The sequence below is a fragment of the Danio rerio genome, chromosome 7 (assembly GCF_052040795.2).
Source record: "Danio rerio strain M-AB ecotype USA chromosome 7, GRCz13ab, whole genome shotgun sequence".
In the NCBI taxonomy this organism is placed as follows: domain Eukaryota; kingdom Metazoa; phylum Chordata; class Actinopteri; order Cypriniformes; family Danionidae; genus Danio; species Danio rerio.
This window is the reverse complement of record NC_141027.1, coordinates 20751010-20767969: the sequence shown is the minus strand read 5'-3', so window position 1 is coordinate 20767969 and position 16960 is coordinate 20751010. Positions and strand designations below refer to the sequence as shown.

General features: G+C 38.4%; 2 protein-coding genes and 1 long non-coding RNA gene across 4 annotated transcripts in view; 2 read left to right on the top strand and 1 right to left on the bottom strand.

Annotated features, from left to right (window-relative positions):
- Window positions 1-2983, top strand: part of chd3 (chromodomain helicase DNA binding protein 3) — a 100180-nt gene extending 97197 nt beyond the window's left edge. For both annotated transcript variants that reach the window (XM_087260912.1, XM_087260911.1), the window contains exon 40: window positions 477-2983. In XM_087260912.1, the coding sequence (XP_087117038.1) occupies window positions 477-580 (104 nt within the window). In that variant the 3' untranslated portion in view covers window positions 581-2983. The remainder of the gene's footprint in view (window positions 1-476) is intronic.
- Window positions 2984-5855: 2872 nt separating this feature from the next.
- Window positions 5856-16960, top strand: part of LOC147835959 (uncharacterized) — a 38570-nt gene continuing 27465 nt past the window's right edge. Inside the window, exons 1-2 of the long non-coding RNA XR_015495549.1 lie at window positions 5856-6255; window positions 6682-6773. This is a non-coding gene — a long non-coding RNA (uncharacterized LOC147835959). The remainder of the gene's footprint in view (window positions 6256-6681; window positions 6774-16960) is intronic.
- On the bottom strand, window positions 8531-16850 carry tnfsf12 (TNF superfamily member 12). Its single transcript, NM_001076607.1, is given in 6 exon segments — window positions 8531-9839; window positions 10281-10408; window positions 10501-10524; window positions 10621-10668; window positions 12108-12189; window positions 16348-16850. Coding segments are annotated over 6 exon segments (711 nt in total). The 5' UTR covers window positions 16522-16850; the 3' UTR covers window positions 8531-9584.

Genomic DNA, 16960 nt, shown 5'->3' with positions numbered 1-16960 from the left:
AAAAAAGCGATTAGAAAGTCTGCAAATGAAAATAACGATCAATAATAGGTTATGACGGAATTTTTACAACCCTCTCCATCAAAATGACGGACAATGAGAAAGTCTATCGCAACCTCTGGGCGGGAGATGGGTCAAAAATACGGAATACTCCCGAGAAAAACAGGAGTGTTGGCAGGTATGATGTACAGGTACTGGTCCATGGCCACTGCTGTAAACAATCAGAAAAAAATGGCTTAAGGGGGCTAATAATATTGACCTTAAAAATGTTTTTAAAAAACATTTAAACTGCTTTTATTCTAACTGAAATAAAACAAATAAGACTTTCTCCATAAGGAAAAAAACATTCTCAGAAAAACTGAAAAATTCTTTGCTCTGTTAAACATCACTGGGAAAATATTTAAAAATAAATAAGCAAAATAAACAGAAGGACTAATAACTTTGACTTCAACTGGATGTGTTTGCATTTTTCCCTACAGTGTTGAACGGGCCGCCCATGTCGGTGAAGAAAGAGAGGGAGGCCGAGCTCCTGATGGCACGGAGGGAACAGCGCAGTGGGGAGGTGATCTGCATCGATGACTGAATTCAGCAACTCACACACACAAACACACACACACACACATGCTGACTCAGTCAAAGGACATTTGCATGCAAACACAAACACAACTATTCCTGAACACACACACACACACACACACACATATGCACCTGCAGTTTGACGAATGAACAGACTACCCTCAGTATCACGGCAGCACTTTCACAAACAGCTACGCAGAGCTTCAGCTCGCCCTTTGGTTATTTCCTCTCGAACACCTATGTGCACATACACACACACATGCACACATACAAAATATTTGATTTCCTTTCCTCTCATAACTATCAGCCTCACATTTCAGAGGAATCCACACGCTCATGCTCATCTGAAGTCCCGTGCCCTCACTAGTGCCCCACGACACAGACATGAAGCTGCATGTATGTGGAAGAGCTTCATATCACCCGCAGTGATTTGTTTTCCAACAGCATGCATCTCGCAGTCCACGGTTCAGTCAAGAGAAAACGCCTGTGCCCGCTCTTGCATAGTGCAATCTTTCAAGAAATCCCTCATCGCAAGCTAGCGTGACTGTTTCGGAGCTGCCATGTCCCATAAACAAGCTTCAAGCAGTCTTCTTAAAGGGAGTGTTCAGCCTAAAAGATTCCTGTCATCATTTAGCCATCCTCAAGTTCTTCCAAATCTTCCCTTGTTCTGTTGAGAATTGAAGAACGCTCGCAACTACTAAACTATCAACATATAGCCATTGATTTTCATTGTGTTTTCCTCCTACTGTGAAAATGAATGGCTATACTGTAGCATTCTTCAAAATGTGTTCAACGGAAGAAAAAAAAACTCTAATTTATTACATGTTTTGTCTGTATAATGAATGTATCTACACAATGAATATAATGGGCATTGTTGCATCCCATTGATGTTCATTTAATGGTCAAAAAACACATAGAATATATTTTGTGTGAAAGTCAACCATGTGTGGAATGACATTGAGTGAATGATGGCTGAAATTTCATTTTAGGTGAACTGGCCCTTTAAGAATGTGGGCTTTCAGCATGGTGGTGATTTAGTTTGGGAGGATATATATGTATTTTACTGTAAAAAATATGGGGGGGGGGGGGGGGTATTAAACATTACCCTGGCCAACTTTGAGAAAAAAAAAAAACGAGGTAAAATTTATGACCTACCACGACAGTAAAGAAGTAATGTATTATGTTCAATTCAATCAGTATTGGCTGCAGTATTGTCTTGCGCTAAAAAGACAGTATGTAATGAAGTTTATTTCGCCTTATATTGGGATATCGAGCATTGAAATGTAAAGTTCCCTGCCTTTTTTAAAGTATTGACCCTTAATCTAGTGTTACAGTGGGGTGAAGAGGGTTCAAAAGCATCTTCGTACCTCCCCAAGTGTTATCGAAGCACGTTCAGCAGTTCTACACTTCATTCTCTCTCATCACTTCATCCTCACCTTTCTCATTCAAACCAATTGCTCACATCTCACTCCTATCCTTTATTCAAATTTCTACTTGTTTTTACGAGCTCTTTGATATCGTTTGCGTATTTAAACTCGGTTTCATTGTGTTCTCCTGTTTTTAATCCTTGTTATTACAACTAAGATTATTGTTGTTGCTCTTGATGTTGTCCTTGATGTTACATTTGCGAAGCTTCTACCAAATGAAAATAATAATAATAATAAAAAACAGTCGAAACATTGACGCATTGTATGTTTGGTCCATCACATTTCTCTATATCGGACCTCTTGTAAAAGAATATTCCACAAAGGGGTCGAAAGGACTTGGGAATAATCGATATCATCGCTATCCTACAGACTTCGCTTATATCTACAGTAGATTCGGGGCTTGCAAACAAATAACCTGTATGCAGTGGATCACATGTAACCAGGAAATTGAAAACATATGAATGCATATATTCAAATCTGCAATTGAAATTCCTTCTGCAATGTTTCTTTGGCTCCTACAAAAGTAAAGCCTTGTAATGTTACCGCCTTAAATGGTAATACAGCTGTAAAGCGTTAATGAGCAGATGTGAACTCTGTATATGGCTGCGGTTGCACTATACCTAGCTAGGCCTCAACTCAAGACAGATCATGAGTTAAAATGTTAATTTATTTGCCCCGTTCCCCAGTATAGTTCTGAAATATCGTTCATTTCAGTGCTTGGTTTTATTTGGGAGAGTTGCGTCAAATCAAGCACTTTCTGTCCTTTTTTTCATTTCTGTCTTTTAACGTTTTTTTTTTGTTGTTGTCAGTATTTTCTGCATTTTCTTGCTAAGAGTCACTGTGTACATTGTGTGATTCCAGACAGTCAGTGACATTGTTGTGATCAACATTTGGCACACCGAACGGAACATGTTAATAATGCATCTTTCTCTCTTTTGTTTTGTTTTGTTTGTAATAAAATAAAATAAAAAACAAATAAATGATTTCTGTTTTCCTGTGCTTGTTATATAGTAAAGGAAACTGCAAGGATCCAGGCTGAATTACTGAAATGGCTGAAAGGGCTACTACTCACTATTTGCTTTTTTGTAGACACGATTTACTGATTTGGTCACTTTTAAATCATATTCTTAAATTCTCATGTTGGTTATTTTTGGTTAAGTAAATTACAGTGTGGGAACAACCAAAACCTTCCCATGTTAAAATATTTATTAATTTGTTTGTAACAAGACAAGCTAAAACCGTGCTGAAAAAACAGCTTAAACCAGTCTGGGCTGGATGGCTGGTTTTAGCTGCTCGACCAGCCTTGTTTTGGAGGAGTTTTGGCCATTCCAGGCTGATTTCAAGCCATTTCCAAGCCTGGCCTTAGCTAGTCAGGCTGGGAGATGACCAGCTAAAACCAGCTTAACCCAGCTTAAACCAGGCTGGAAATGTCTGGAAACCAGCTTGGAATGGCCAAAACCTCTCTAAAATCATGCTGATCAACCAACTAAAACCAGCCAAACAGCTAAAGTTGGTTAAAGGCCGATTAGGGCTGTGCAATTAATCGAAAATCTGATTCCGATTTTGGTTTCTAACGATTATGAAAAACCATTAATCGAGATAAACAATTATTGCATCTTATACCACCCCCTTTCCAGTTGTACACATTTGTTGCTCTTAAAAGCACGAAAGACCGCATGCTTCTGTGTGTGTGCGGAGCATCTGAACATAATAGAATTGATAACTCATTTCTAATAACTGATTTCTTTGATCTTTGCTATGATGACAGCACATAATATTTTACTAGACTTTTTTTTTTAACTAGAATCATTCAGATTCAAAAAGGCGATTCAAATGCTTAATTAGGGTAAAATAAGAGTAATTAGGCAAGTCATTGTATAACAGTGGTTTCTTCTGCAGACAATTAAAAATATATGGCTTAAGGGGGCTAATAATATTGACCTAAAATAGGTTTCAAGATATTTAAACCTGCTTTTATTCTAGCTGAAATAAAACAAATAAGACTTTCTCCAGAGGAAAAAATATTATAGGAAATACTGTTAAAATTTCTTGCTCTGTTAAACATCATTTGGGAAATATTTATTTTACAAAAATTCTTAGGAGCGCTAATAATTTTGATTTCAACTGATAATCATTTTGAATAATCGTGATTATGATTTTTTTCCAAAATCGAGCAGCCCTAGGGCCGAACACACCGAACACGCTTTTTTTCAGCAAGCATTTTGTGCGCTGCTTATGTGCCCTACAAGCCTTGCGTTTGAACCGCCTACTGGACCTTGCATTTTCACCATTGCACACTGTTTTGCTCGCAGTTGATTAAAGTCAACTCTGAGCAGAAAAAGCACGTCTTTTTCATTTTCCCTAATCAAATGCGGGCAGAGGCAGGGTTTCCGTTGAGGTAACAGCAGTGTTTGTGTTGTCAAGACGACTATGGAGACTATTAAAGCTGAAAGAAAGACTAGTGGTTACTGTTTTGAGCTATCTGCAGCTGTATGACTTCACAAATCTTGAATATCACAATATTATTAAATAATAAAATGATACCAATTTTAACAGCAACACTTGCACTCAATAGGCAGCTGATTCAGTCATTGCCTAGCAACATACATAGCGCACCACACTTCTTTTTTCTTGTTAACAAAAAAAGCAGTTTGCTGCGCCTCGCATGTTTGGAACGTAAAAGCGCGTTCGCTGTGATCGGCCTTTTAAGCTGTTTTTTTCAGCAGGACTTATGTGTATGATCCTATCCTAGAAAACTTACATCTACAAAAAGAAAACGTAAGACAGAACATCCGAGGGCATTCAAAGAACCAGAAACTAAAACGTTCTGTGAACCAACATTGGATTCTTTTCACATTTGCGGGTTTCACAGTAGCAGAAGTCGTCGTAGTTGGGTAAACTTAGAGCACAGTGAATGGGACCAAACGACAAGTAATTTTTTTACAATCCCATTTGCTGAAATAATAAAAGAAAAACTCTATGATGGTGTTATCAAGACTTTCAGATGAAGGAAAAAATTATGTGAGACTGATAACTACAGACAGAGGAGAGAATGTCAAATGGTAATTTGCACAAGTGGTAAATAGTTTTTTTTTTTTGTAATTTGATACAAAGATGATATAATACATACAGTATGTGAATACATATTTGTACATATGTTTTTTTTATCTAAATGTTAAAAACTTTAAAGGATTCAAGATTATTATGATGACCGTTAAAAACATCCTAACAGTCTTGTGTAAGGGTTCATAGTGGTTGCTGCTATATCAGATATGGTTGCAGCCGGTGTTCTGTCAATTGTCCTACCTTTTCAGATTGTCCTACCTTCCATTCAAAAAGTAGGTAGCACATTTTGATGACACAATATGCTCCCCATCAGATTTAGCTACCAGTGTAAATTTTCATGAGGAGAAGTGTGATATTAAGCTGTAATATTGCCCTAACCCACCTAATCCCTAACATCAGCTAACCTTAAACTCAGAGCCATTCAATTACAGTGTTGGTAGCATAATCTGATGGTAGGATAAAATGTTAGGACACCTGATTTATTAAATTTCTCATTAATTGTATTTAACATCTACCCCTTCCCCAACCCTAAACCCAACCGTCACAGTAAAGTGAAAACAGGAGTTGCACCGAGTATTATTTATGTTATTTATTAAATTACTCAATAAATTATATATTTTTAATGTATACCCCTAACCCAATCCAACCATCTCTGTAAAAATATTATTGTAAAAATTGACGCGATATGTGCGTATCAGCAGCCGAAAGTTAAAGAAAATCATTTACATTGTTTTTTAAATTTCCCATTTATTGTATTTTATTAACCTCTAAGTTACCACTACCCTAACCCCAACCTTCACAGTATCGTAAAAACAGTAGTTGTACCTCGTGTTGTTATCTATTAACTTACCCAATAAATTGTATTTTTAACGTCTACTCCTACCATAACCCTATCCATCACAGTATTGTTAAAATATGAATTATTGTTTTACTGTGTCATAAAAACTGCTGTTATATTGATGTGCATATTGCACTTCCGGCCGGCTGTGTATCTTATCTAAGTTAGGCTTTTTACCCTGAATGAAACAACGAACGCAGTGCAAGCTGGGTTATTCAATTCAACGAAAAAATTACTCATATAAACCGTTGTAATGAGTGAGATTATTACTCACGAAACAGCCTTAAACTCGCTCGTGTTTCAGTAGTTCGACGTTCAGATCTTCTATTCAAAGGACTCCTCGCAAAACAAGTAAGTTGTCGTTTGCTTCTTTCTGATTTTGACAAAGAAGAGCCAATCTTCTCACAAATGACTGTTTCACGAACAAATGACTCTTATGAACAAGTTATTTTTAATCCTGCAGGATGGTTAATGAATTTACAACTGACTCACCCACATTTTCACGAGTCTTGCTTCTGTGCGACTTTACCGTTAAAGCTGCAGTCTTTATTTTAATGTAAGAGCGAGCGCGGCCATCTTAACATGAATGTAGGCTAACGTTACGTCTTATTATTTGTTTCCATCTATATTACATTGCAGTTTAAAAAGGTACGTTGCTGTTTTATTATGCAAACTTTGTATTTGCTCTCATATTTTATTGTAGTGTTATTAACCATACATTTGTTGTCCAAATAGTTTTACGGTTTTTATAATGAATGTATCTGTTTCTTACACAAGAAAAAGCTGTGATGCTGCAAAATAAGATGGATCCATAAGGCAGGTGTTTTTGTCTGGAGCCATATTTGACTACACAGCATATTTACATCCAGGTAATTGTTGAATTATTATGGTTATGTATATTTTCTACTTTTCAAGTTGCTTATTTGTCCTTTGACTTATTTTATTTATTTTAATGTAAGGTATGTAACACTGTTACCTAGGGCTTTGAAAATCTACTGAATTTCATTCTTGATTCATTCTTAATGGGCTGTATGCACAGCCAGTGTTTTTCAACTTATTATGAACCTGCAGAGAAAGGTTTATGTGACTTTTCAATTTTACAGGATACTTTTACAGCATCGATGTTGTAATGTAATTCAAATATAACTAGTTAAATACACTTAAGCATCCATTTGGCTGTTAATGAGTAAAAAGAGACAAAAGACTGTTGAATCGCAGCCGCCGTCATTAGCAGCATGCGAGCCGAGTGCAGAAACTCCATTGAAAACACTGCAGTTAGGCATGGGATGGTATAATATTCTGATGGTATGATAACCTTGGAAAAAAAATATCACGGTATTGTGATTACTGTTTTAAAATATATATTTTTTAAATGTCTGTGTAAAAAAAATCCCCTTTGAAAACAATATATGAAGAGTTCAAATGCAATATGATTATGTTGAGTTATTTCATTTTGTGTGTGTTTATTCCATGTGCGTGTATATAGATATATATGTATATAATTTTATTTTGTTGTTTTTTGTTTTAAGATTTATAAAATTTTGGAGCAGTAAACATGTCAGGCTGAATAATGAAAATGACGCATTGACTTCTGCTGTCTTCATTTGTTTCCAAAACACTGATTTCTTTACAATTTAAAAGCTCTTTGGATATTTTTTCTGCTAGAGATACTGTTGTCCTAAAAAATGTAAATAAAAACTCTTACACATACCTTAGGAATGGTATTACAGAAAATGTTGGTGGTTTTAAAACCTTGACTTTTACAAACCGCAGTATACCTTGAAAATGGTTATCATCCCATACCTACACTGCAGTAAAACTAATTTCTATATTTCTATATTTTTTTATAATTTCTATAAGACATGGCACAGAAAAATAGAATTTAACACAGTGCTTCTAGTTTGGTCTGATGCACACTTCATATTGTATCTCAGCCAGGCAGTGAAGATCGCTGATTTTTAAAGAAATCAGATCTTAAATGCCGTGATTTTATTTATTATTAATTTTATTTATTTATTTTATTTTTTATTTTTTTATAAGATTTCTATTTACCAGAAGTCCTGGAACTGGCTGACTGAAATTTAAAGTCTGTGTGCATGTACTCCATTATCGTTAATGTAGAAACTTCAGTCTCATATACAGTCAAATTTTGTATAGATTTTTTTCATATGATCTAAACAAATATAGCCTTGTAAGGAAGAAGCATTTTGTGTGTATTTTTTAATATCAAAACTGCCTCCTTCACCTCAAATTCACATGTTGACTCTCGCTGAATCTGCCAGCACTTCATCTCCAACCAGTCAGGTTTATCTTGGATGTTTTAAAAGCAAAAAATGGTCCCGCTAGCCAAATGTAGATTTTGTTCAAGGAGTGAACCCAAACAGACAAAAAAAAGTAGTGAGCAGACAAAGGGGGAAGGAATGGGGCTAGAGACCAGTAGGGAATAAGCACATGTTTTTCCTCAAAGGTTTTCAACAATTTGGATTCAGGAAGTGAGAGTCCAGAAGCAAGTGGAAATAAAAAGGTTTTGCAGGGGTCCGCATGAGGGTTCAGGAAATACAAAGAGGAAGCCGGTTGAATTATAAGGAAACCCATTTGAGGCAAAGTGCATTTAAAACAGCGGTTGTGATCTCCATTTAAGATTTAATTCATTGACAAGATTTATGAAAGGCTTCAGAAGCGGAAATCATGTAGACATTAACAGATTTGACTCACCAGTGGTTTCATACATTTCTAATTAGTGAGATTAAATGAATTTAAGGTGGTGTAAAAAAAAAATCTGTAACTTTACTTAAACTAATTAAAAATAGACATGAAATTGCACATTATATAAAAACCAAAGGCATATTGTGACTTTTTAAGGGTCCACGCCATCAACCTTCATGCTATATGTACACATAAGTCCACTTTAGGAACAGTACAGTACACAAGATACATCATCTGCTTTAAGTCACTGCCTTTTTACTGATAAATATTATTATATGTTTGGTATGTCACAGTGACAGTGTATTTGGAGAGAAATGTGGCATTTTTGCAACAACTAAAGTTTCATGTATCATTCAATGCATATTTAGGCCCTCTGTGCTTTCATAACGACCAACCAAAACCTTCATTTTTCTGCACTGAACCCATCCAGTGGTAAGGCAGTTCAGGAACTGGGGCAACTCCATTTTGGTCCAGCCAAGTAACCAGTGGTGAAACCTCTCATGCTTGTAGTGGCCAGGAAAGCTGCTGAAAATTCATCTTCCTTCTGTTCAAACTGGTTATGCCAGTATATAAGCCAACCACGCTGCTGGAGCAACATCTCTGGTATGCTGTAATTAAAAGCTATATTTATATAGTAGAAATTGTGCTGGTTTGTGTTTAATAAGGCATTTGCAGCCAAACCAGCATAGTACCAAATGATTCTCCATAAATTGGTCCAACAAGGCAAGTTGAGCAGGCAATAACATCCTGATGACATCTGCACTGAAGGCCACTTGTGCTCATAAAGGGGTCATCCATGACCGTGCACAGCTGTTTAAAAAAAATGTTTCTTTCAGAGTCAAAATTCTCTCTGTTAAGGCAATGTCGGGTTCAAAGAGACAAGTTCAGGATAGATACTTTAGACCAGTGATCTGTGGAAAACTATAAAAGTCTGCTGTCCGTACAGTTGAGGTGTCTGGAAACTCTCAGTGCATCTAGTTGACTTTAAAGAGGCCGAAATAGTGCTTGCCTGACGTCTGCAGACTGAAGGAAGCTCCGGTGACAGCCTTCAGCTCGGTCCCCTTGTTAAGGCGAAGGAGGCCGGAGACCTGGCATGGCTTCAGGAAGTGAAACCTGTGAGAGCCAGAGGCTGGAGTGGTTCCGTACCCTTCAATGCACTGGAGCAAAGGGCCTTTAGGAATGGACACTTCGAGCTTCACATACTGACTCTGGTTCTCGTTGAAGTGTACCTGGGGGTGGAAACACAGATGGTGCCAAACGGCAGGAGAAAGAGAATGAAACAGGAATGTTATGAGAGACCAATTCAGTGCAGGAGACAGAGCATGAAGGCCTTTAACACAGCGCAAGAGAAAGAAAAGTTATGATTAAACCAGAAGCTCTTTGATTTGGTTTTGGAGGAACCACAGAAAGCGGTAATGGAATTTGATTTGAAACGAGGAATTTACAGTATCTGTCTGTCTATGTATTCATCTGTATAGCATATATTGTTCAGTCTCGATCGTATCTATCATTGTTAAATTGATTTCTTGGAAATTCTGGTTATTTTTATGACACTTAAATTTAATGCAGTTCCACATCCTGTTTTCTAGCTTTAATTGCGGTGATTGCAGACACACTATATACATAGCTATGCTACCACTGTGCCAGAAAAGTCAGCAAAAACAACTTACTTGACAATACACGAAGTAGACGCCGCTACGCTCCACTCTGAAGGTGCCGGTCTCTGAATTGTAGTTCACTGCCCTGCTCATATTCAGCTGCTCCTCAGTCCATCCTTTAATGACTCCTTCGTTTCCAACTGAGACACACACACATTATTAGACAATATTCCTCTGTTCACAAAATGTTCCACATTACGCATGCATACAGTATACTCCCGGAATAACTCACCTTTTTGGAAGGAATCACTGGTTACTGTTGACAAATGAATACATATTAGACTGGGATAGTTCAATAGCAATTTGGGTGTCTGATTGAGAAATGAAATGATCTGCAATGTTGTCTACTTACTCTCAAAATGAGAGGCCACTTTTCGTCCGTTTCCTTTCTTCCCTCCCACTAGCAAGACAAAAACAAAAGAAAAGCATGTTTTGGAAAAAGAGACAGAACTCTGTGCATCTGAAATGCAGATAAGAGTCATCCATGAGGAGCTCCTGCATCTTCCAGCGTTAAACAGCTGTGCAGATGCAAACATCATGGATTAATCAAAAATAATTTATACACCAGCTGAGGTCCTGATTGTCAAAGCAGATGGTGAAATATTTCCTTTCAGCTCTGTTCTACACTTCTCCTAGTCTTTTGTTTTCAGTAACAGGCACTCCGCACAGAATTTTCTGCGTTCACCCCAGCAGCTGGTTCTAGTCAACAACGAGGCAAAAATTAAGAAAAATGAATCGTTGGCTCTTTCCTAACCTTTCTCATGCAGAAAATAATATTCATGTGAAATGAGATAGATTAACAGCTATGGCTACCGTTCAACCGAACGCAATAATTCAAACAAACCACCTTGAGAAATGTGTGGGTTTTGTTTTTTTCTTTGCCCCTCTCCGGAGACTCTCGAGTCTGGCCTCAGGGGAGCTGTCTGAACTCCTGCTAGTCCGTCAAAATGTGCACTGACTGATCACCTACGTTTCAGACTTCAAAAGGAACCTCTCAGAAATGGTTAAACGACTGTTATTTCTGGCTGACCGTTTAAGCTCGAAGCCGTGACTGTCCCCAAGGGGCACTATTCTGGGCTAGGAAAACAGCATATTTTGAGGAATGATTGTGGATAAGCATTTTGGCTCGGAAATCAGACAGCCGTCAGGTGTCAGCTGAAGACTTGCGGCTGCTCATTAGACTTCTGACGGCCCATCTGTTCTTCCCCAATGTTTATTTTGTTGATCTTTTTGGCCGCGGCTTGTTGTTTTTACCCTGTTGGCACTGGTTTTTCCACCGGCCTCGAGATTCCTTATCGCATAATTGCAGAATTATAGTCTATTGGTAATTAAAGCTATTTCAGGCTTCAATGCAGGGGTCACTCTTTTTAGATGCTTGCTAAAACCACTGTACCCTTGCGGTCCTTGTGCCAGTTGGTTTTCGCCGGGTGCGTGTCCATCCAGCTCAAACCTGTAATTTCTGCTGTCATTCAGCCTGCTGCCTACTGTTTCCTGTTGCAGCTTTTGGAAACACATGCCCAATGGTTTACCCAAGGTGCCTTGGTGTCCAAAAACGGTTTGGTCTGTGTAAATATTGCGTGCAACAACCAAAGATTCCTCTGCAGCTGGAAAGACTGCAGGTGATCCAAGGTTTTTTGACAACAGCTGTCGTGTGTCGGTTTTACGCTTGGGGTTTTTCTCCTGCATTTTTAAAATCCCTATGGTTTCATTCGATTTCCGTCAAAGAGCTTGTTTTAATAAATAGTCTGTAAGTAAAGCTGTCATTTCTTCTCCTCTGTGCAATGCATTTCAGTAACTGGCTTTCTGCCTGACATTATGACATATGATGTCCTTCAGTACCATCTCTGCGGAACCTCTGGCTCTCCAACAGTTCGCGTTTTTCCAGGATCAGTTGGAAGATGGCCTTACGCTGCATATTCACCTGAAGGAGAGAGAGAAATAACAAGTGAGAGCAGAAAAAAGAATCCAATTTTTCATCACTCTCAACAGCTTTTGCAGACAGATATGGAAGACAGACGCGACCAGCATGACCGGGCCAGGAATGGAACCTAAATATGTGTGTCAGGATTGAGCAGGCCACTGGAGAGAAACACTGCTGGCTTCTATTAACTGGCGTTTTGCGGGTAACCCATGCAGTAGTCATAGCCTTTTGAAATAATCTGGAGGCGTTCCTGAGCGAGACACAAACAAACAGTCGCCAGAAGCATGGAAAACATTGAAATTGAGTTTTTAATAGGTCAACCACTTCCCCTAAATGCCATTAACAACACCTTGTAGGGTTTTTTACCCCTTGATGCAATACATTCCGGGAATGCTTCTCTGTTAAAAGGAAGCTTTAAATTAAGTGAAAAAGAAAAGGCTGACAAACAATGTGACAAGCATGTGAAAGCTTTGTCAGCAGTTTAACAAATGTCTGGCAACCGAAACTGTGGTTGTGCCCCGAGATGAAGTGAGTACCTATCCATCTGGAGGTTCAGTCTACTCCATGCAAAGTGCACAATAACTGTACTGTGCTACAAAAGACACAGTTAGAGTTGCGTGTGTGTGTGTGTGACCTCAGACAGTGGTTAATAACACTTCTTTAAAAATACTTTTTAGGGGTTAAAAGTTTGGAATGTAGTTATTAAATTATAATTCACAATAGCTCATGCACGTGGAAAAGTGGAAAAACTTTGCACTGCTGCCAACTCTTCATTATAGCACATCACACAGAAATGCAGATCATGCCAGTTCATATTTTTATACAATTTCTGAAAATCTGCCGAAGTCATATTCACTACATTCCAATATGCATAAAGTAGGCTGCTTATAATAGCATGGATTAAAAACCTCACTAATGTTAATTAAGTGTCAAAGAGTTCACAAAAAGTGTTTAGAGAATGAATTTATTTAATACATGTGCTTATGTTTAAAGCAACACCTGCCTATGCGTTTCTTTTTTGACATCTCAGATCCTGATTGGATTGATGTCTTTAAGATGTTTCTGAACAGTGATGGTTCAGTCGGGAGTGGGTCTAGATTTTAATGTAATCTAATTATGTAGTTGAGCATGATCGCCTTACAGCAAGAAGGCCGCTGGTTTGAGCCTAGACGGGGTCAGTTGACATTTCTGTGCGGAGTTTGCATGTTCTCCCTCTTTTGCGTGGGTTTCCTCCAAGTCCAAAGACATGCACTATAGGTGAATTGGGTAAGCTAAATTGTTCGTTTGGTATGTGTGTGAATGAGTGTGTATGGGTGTTTCCCAGTTATGGGTTGCAGCTGAAAAGGCATCCACTGCGTAAAACATATGCTGGATAAGTTGGTGGTTTATTCCACTGTGGTGACACCTGATTAATAAAGGGACGAAGCTGAAAAGAAAATGAATGACTTATGTAGTTATGACAAGGCATGGGCCGGAATAAGATTCTGACAGTATGATAACCGTGGATAAAAATTTTATGGTATCCTATTATGATTACTGCTCTAAAATATGTTCTTTTTAAATTTCTGGGTAAAAAAACAACCTTTTCCCCATTGAACACAATATATTTTATTTTAAGAGACATTTATACTATTTTGGAACAATAGATTTTGTTGCAGAGGCTCCTTTTCTGCGGGAGATACTGTTGCCCTAAAAAATGTTGTAGGTATGGTATAACAGAAAAATTTGGCTGTTTTAAAACTTTGACTTTTCCAAATCGCGCTAAACCTTGAAACTAGTTATTGTCCCATGATGACAAACCAATAACGCTTCTTAAATCACAGATTAAAAAATAAACAAATTAAGATGTAATTGCAACATTACTCACAATTCTGTCATTTTCATATAATTTCAAGTTTTATTTGTGGCATCTGTCAGTTATATATCGCTCAATTTTTACTTTATTTGACAGTTTTGAGAAATTCAGCATTCTTGTGAATCTATGTTTAAAATTTGATGATTCATAATTCTGACTTCCTCAAAATGAGGACTTTATTTATCAATATTGTGAGTTACTATCTTATTATCTTATATTCTGATTCAGACCTTTTTTATTTGTTTGAATTCTCTGAATAACTACGTTTTTAAAGTTATAAGTCTGTTTCTTGCAGTTTTACCAATTTTTTTCTTTCTATTTCTATAATTTCTTTCAATTGTGATTTATGGGATTTCTTGCAGCGAGAAGCTTATTTACAAAATTCTGAGTTAACTTTTTCTCAGAACTTTGATACAAATGAGCAGTTTCAAGTATAAAAACTGAAACTGTGAGAGACGACGTTGCATACTGAAAAGAACTGTGAAATTCAAAACAATCACATAAAAGTCAGATAAAATTGATCTTATTCCATGGTGGAATTAAATGAAATGCTCCCTAATTCTGAAAAACAAATCTCACTGCTCTGGAATGCTTAGGCTTTATTTATTTATTCATTCATTCATTTTCGGCTTAGTCTCTTTATTAATCAGGGGTCACCACAGCGAAATGAACCGCCAACTTATCTAACATATGTTTTACTCAGCGGATGCCCTTCAAGCTGCAACCCAGCACTGGGAAACACCCATACACTCTTGTATTCACACCCACACATACACTTCGGCAAATTAAGCTTATTTAATTCACCTATAGCACATGTCTTTGGACTGTGGGGGGAAACCGGAGCACTCGGAGGAAACCCACGCCAACATGGAGGGAACAAGCATATGCCAAACAGAAAAGCCAATTGACCCAACCAGAGCTCAAACCAATGACCTTCTTGCTGGGAGGCAATAGCGCTATTCAATGCACCGCTGTGTTGCCCGCTTAGGCTTTATATTAAATAAAAGCACAAAAGCGTGGTAGCCTTTCATTTTCAGTCACTAAATGATTACTCCATTTACACAATTTTTTTTAATTACTCGCTATCTGCTCATTCTTAAGAGTTTCCAAACCTTTATGAGTTTCCTTATTCTGGTGAACACAAGATTTTCTAAAGAAAGCTGAAAAGCCACTGACTTTCATAGTAGGAAAAACAAATATAGAAGTCAATAGTTACCAGTTTTCACCATTCTTCAGAATATCTTCTTTTTTTATTGATCAGAACAAAAATTTGTAAAGGTCTAAAAACAAATAAAAAGTGAGTAAATTATGACTTTTTTGGTGTGAACTAGCAAATTACTTTAAGAGGTTCATCCAGTTCTTGAACTCCATAATAGGTGCCAGTTCGATTCACCAAAAACAAAATCATACACAAAAATCATTTGTGCGTTTATAAGTGTATTATTTGAACACTTAAAAAAGAATCGGATCATAAGAGTCATTCGTTCGGCAGTCGTTCTACACACGCAGCATAGTTTGATTCCCTAAAAAGAACCGGATCATAAGAGTCATTAATTCTGGAGTCGCGCAGTGGTTGCTGTGTGTGTTTCGTGCTGTGTTCAGTAGCGGTGTTTGGAAGAGTTGTGTGTGATTCATGAGCCTTCACTTCAGCGCGCTGTTCCGTCCACATCGGCGGAAGAAATAAGCCACTTCTGTTCCAGTAATTAAAACAATACTGACATTCATGACAACACACACTTCTGACAGTGCAACCCATCTGTGCTTGAGGGCAGGCTATAAGACTCTAATAGTAGCTTACGAGTTGCAAATCATTTCACCATAATTACACAATTGCTTTACGAGACGCGATGCTTAAAAGGCAATGTCAGCTGGCTCCGAGACGCGCGCGTGCCAAGTACTCCAAGATTTCCAGTAAATTGCCCTAAACACGGAGCAAAACTGGCAACAAAATCATCACACTTGGCAGCGACTTTAGAAACTAAATAGGCCATAACTCACAGCACCCCGCGCGCAAAGTCTGGAAGGGTCATAAAAACGCGTCCCGCAGACCCCCAGCGGTGCCGCAGCTGTATGTTTGTATAATCAAGTGCCTCGATACAATTACATTCCTCGTGATATAGTGTGTAGAATACCTCACCCCCGAAAAAGCTTGCAAAGTGCTCTCACTGTCAGCACCACAAGATCGTGCATGGCAGAATATTAAAATAAAGACAATGCGAAAAATAATTGCATGATGGTGATTAGTGAGTGTGCAAGAACGCATGCATGCATCGAAAGACAAACCCCAAAGCGATCGCGTTTACCTGCTCCAAGCGCTCCTGCAGAGTTTGGAAAGACCTCGACAGGTCCCGCGTTTGTCGCAGCGTCCACACTGTAAATATGGCACTGCACACGGCCAGAGACAGCGCGAGCACGGCCATCAGCGACCAGACCCAGCGCAGCGTGCGGATCCGTCTCCTCTGGAAAATTCGCTGCATTGTTGCGCACGCGGGTCGTTCACCGTTCTGGAGCTTCCACGTCAATCATTGTGTCCGTAATCCACGAGAACATCCCTGAGCCTCTCCGGTAGGTCCCGTGCGCGAGCGCTTCTCCAAGTCAGAGCGCAAATGCAGCACTTGCAAGACTGACCCCAGCAAGTCGGCCAGTGCTTTTGGTATATGGAGACGTGTTTATTGCGTGGACCGCGTCTGGCACAGATGGCATAGCAGTATTCTGTTCATTCTTGCTCTGAGTGTTGTCAGTAGCCCAGTAGGGATTTGCATTTTATTTACGTCTTCCAGGGAGCTGAATCTCTGGCATGACCTGCTCGTGTTCTCACTGATAGATAGATGATGGTCTAGTCCACGAGAGGTGTCATTTCAAAGCACTCCTGCGTCCATGCGCTCAAGTATGCACTGCAGGGAAGTGAGTCCTGCA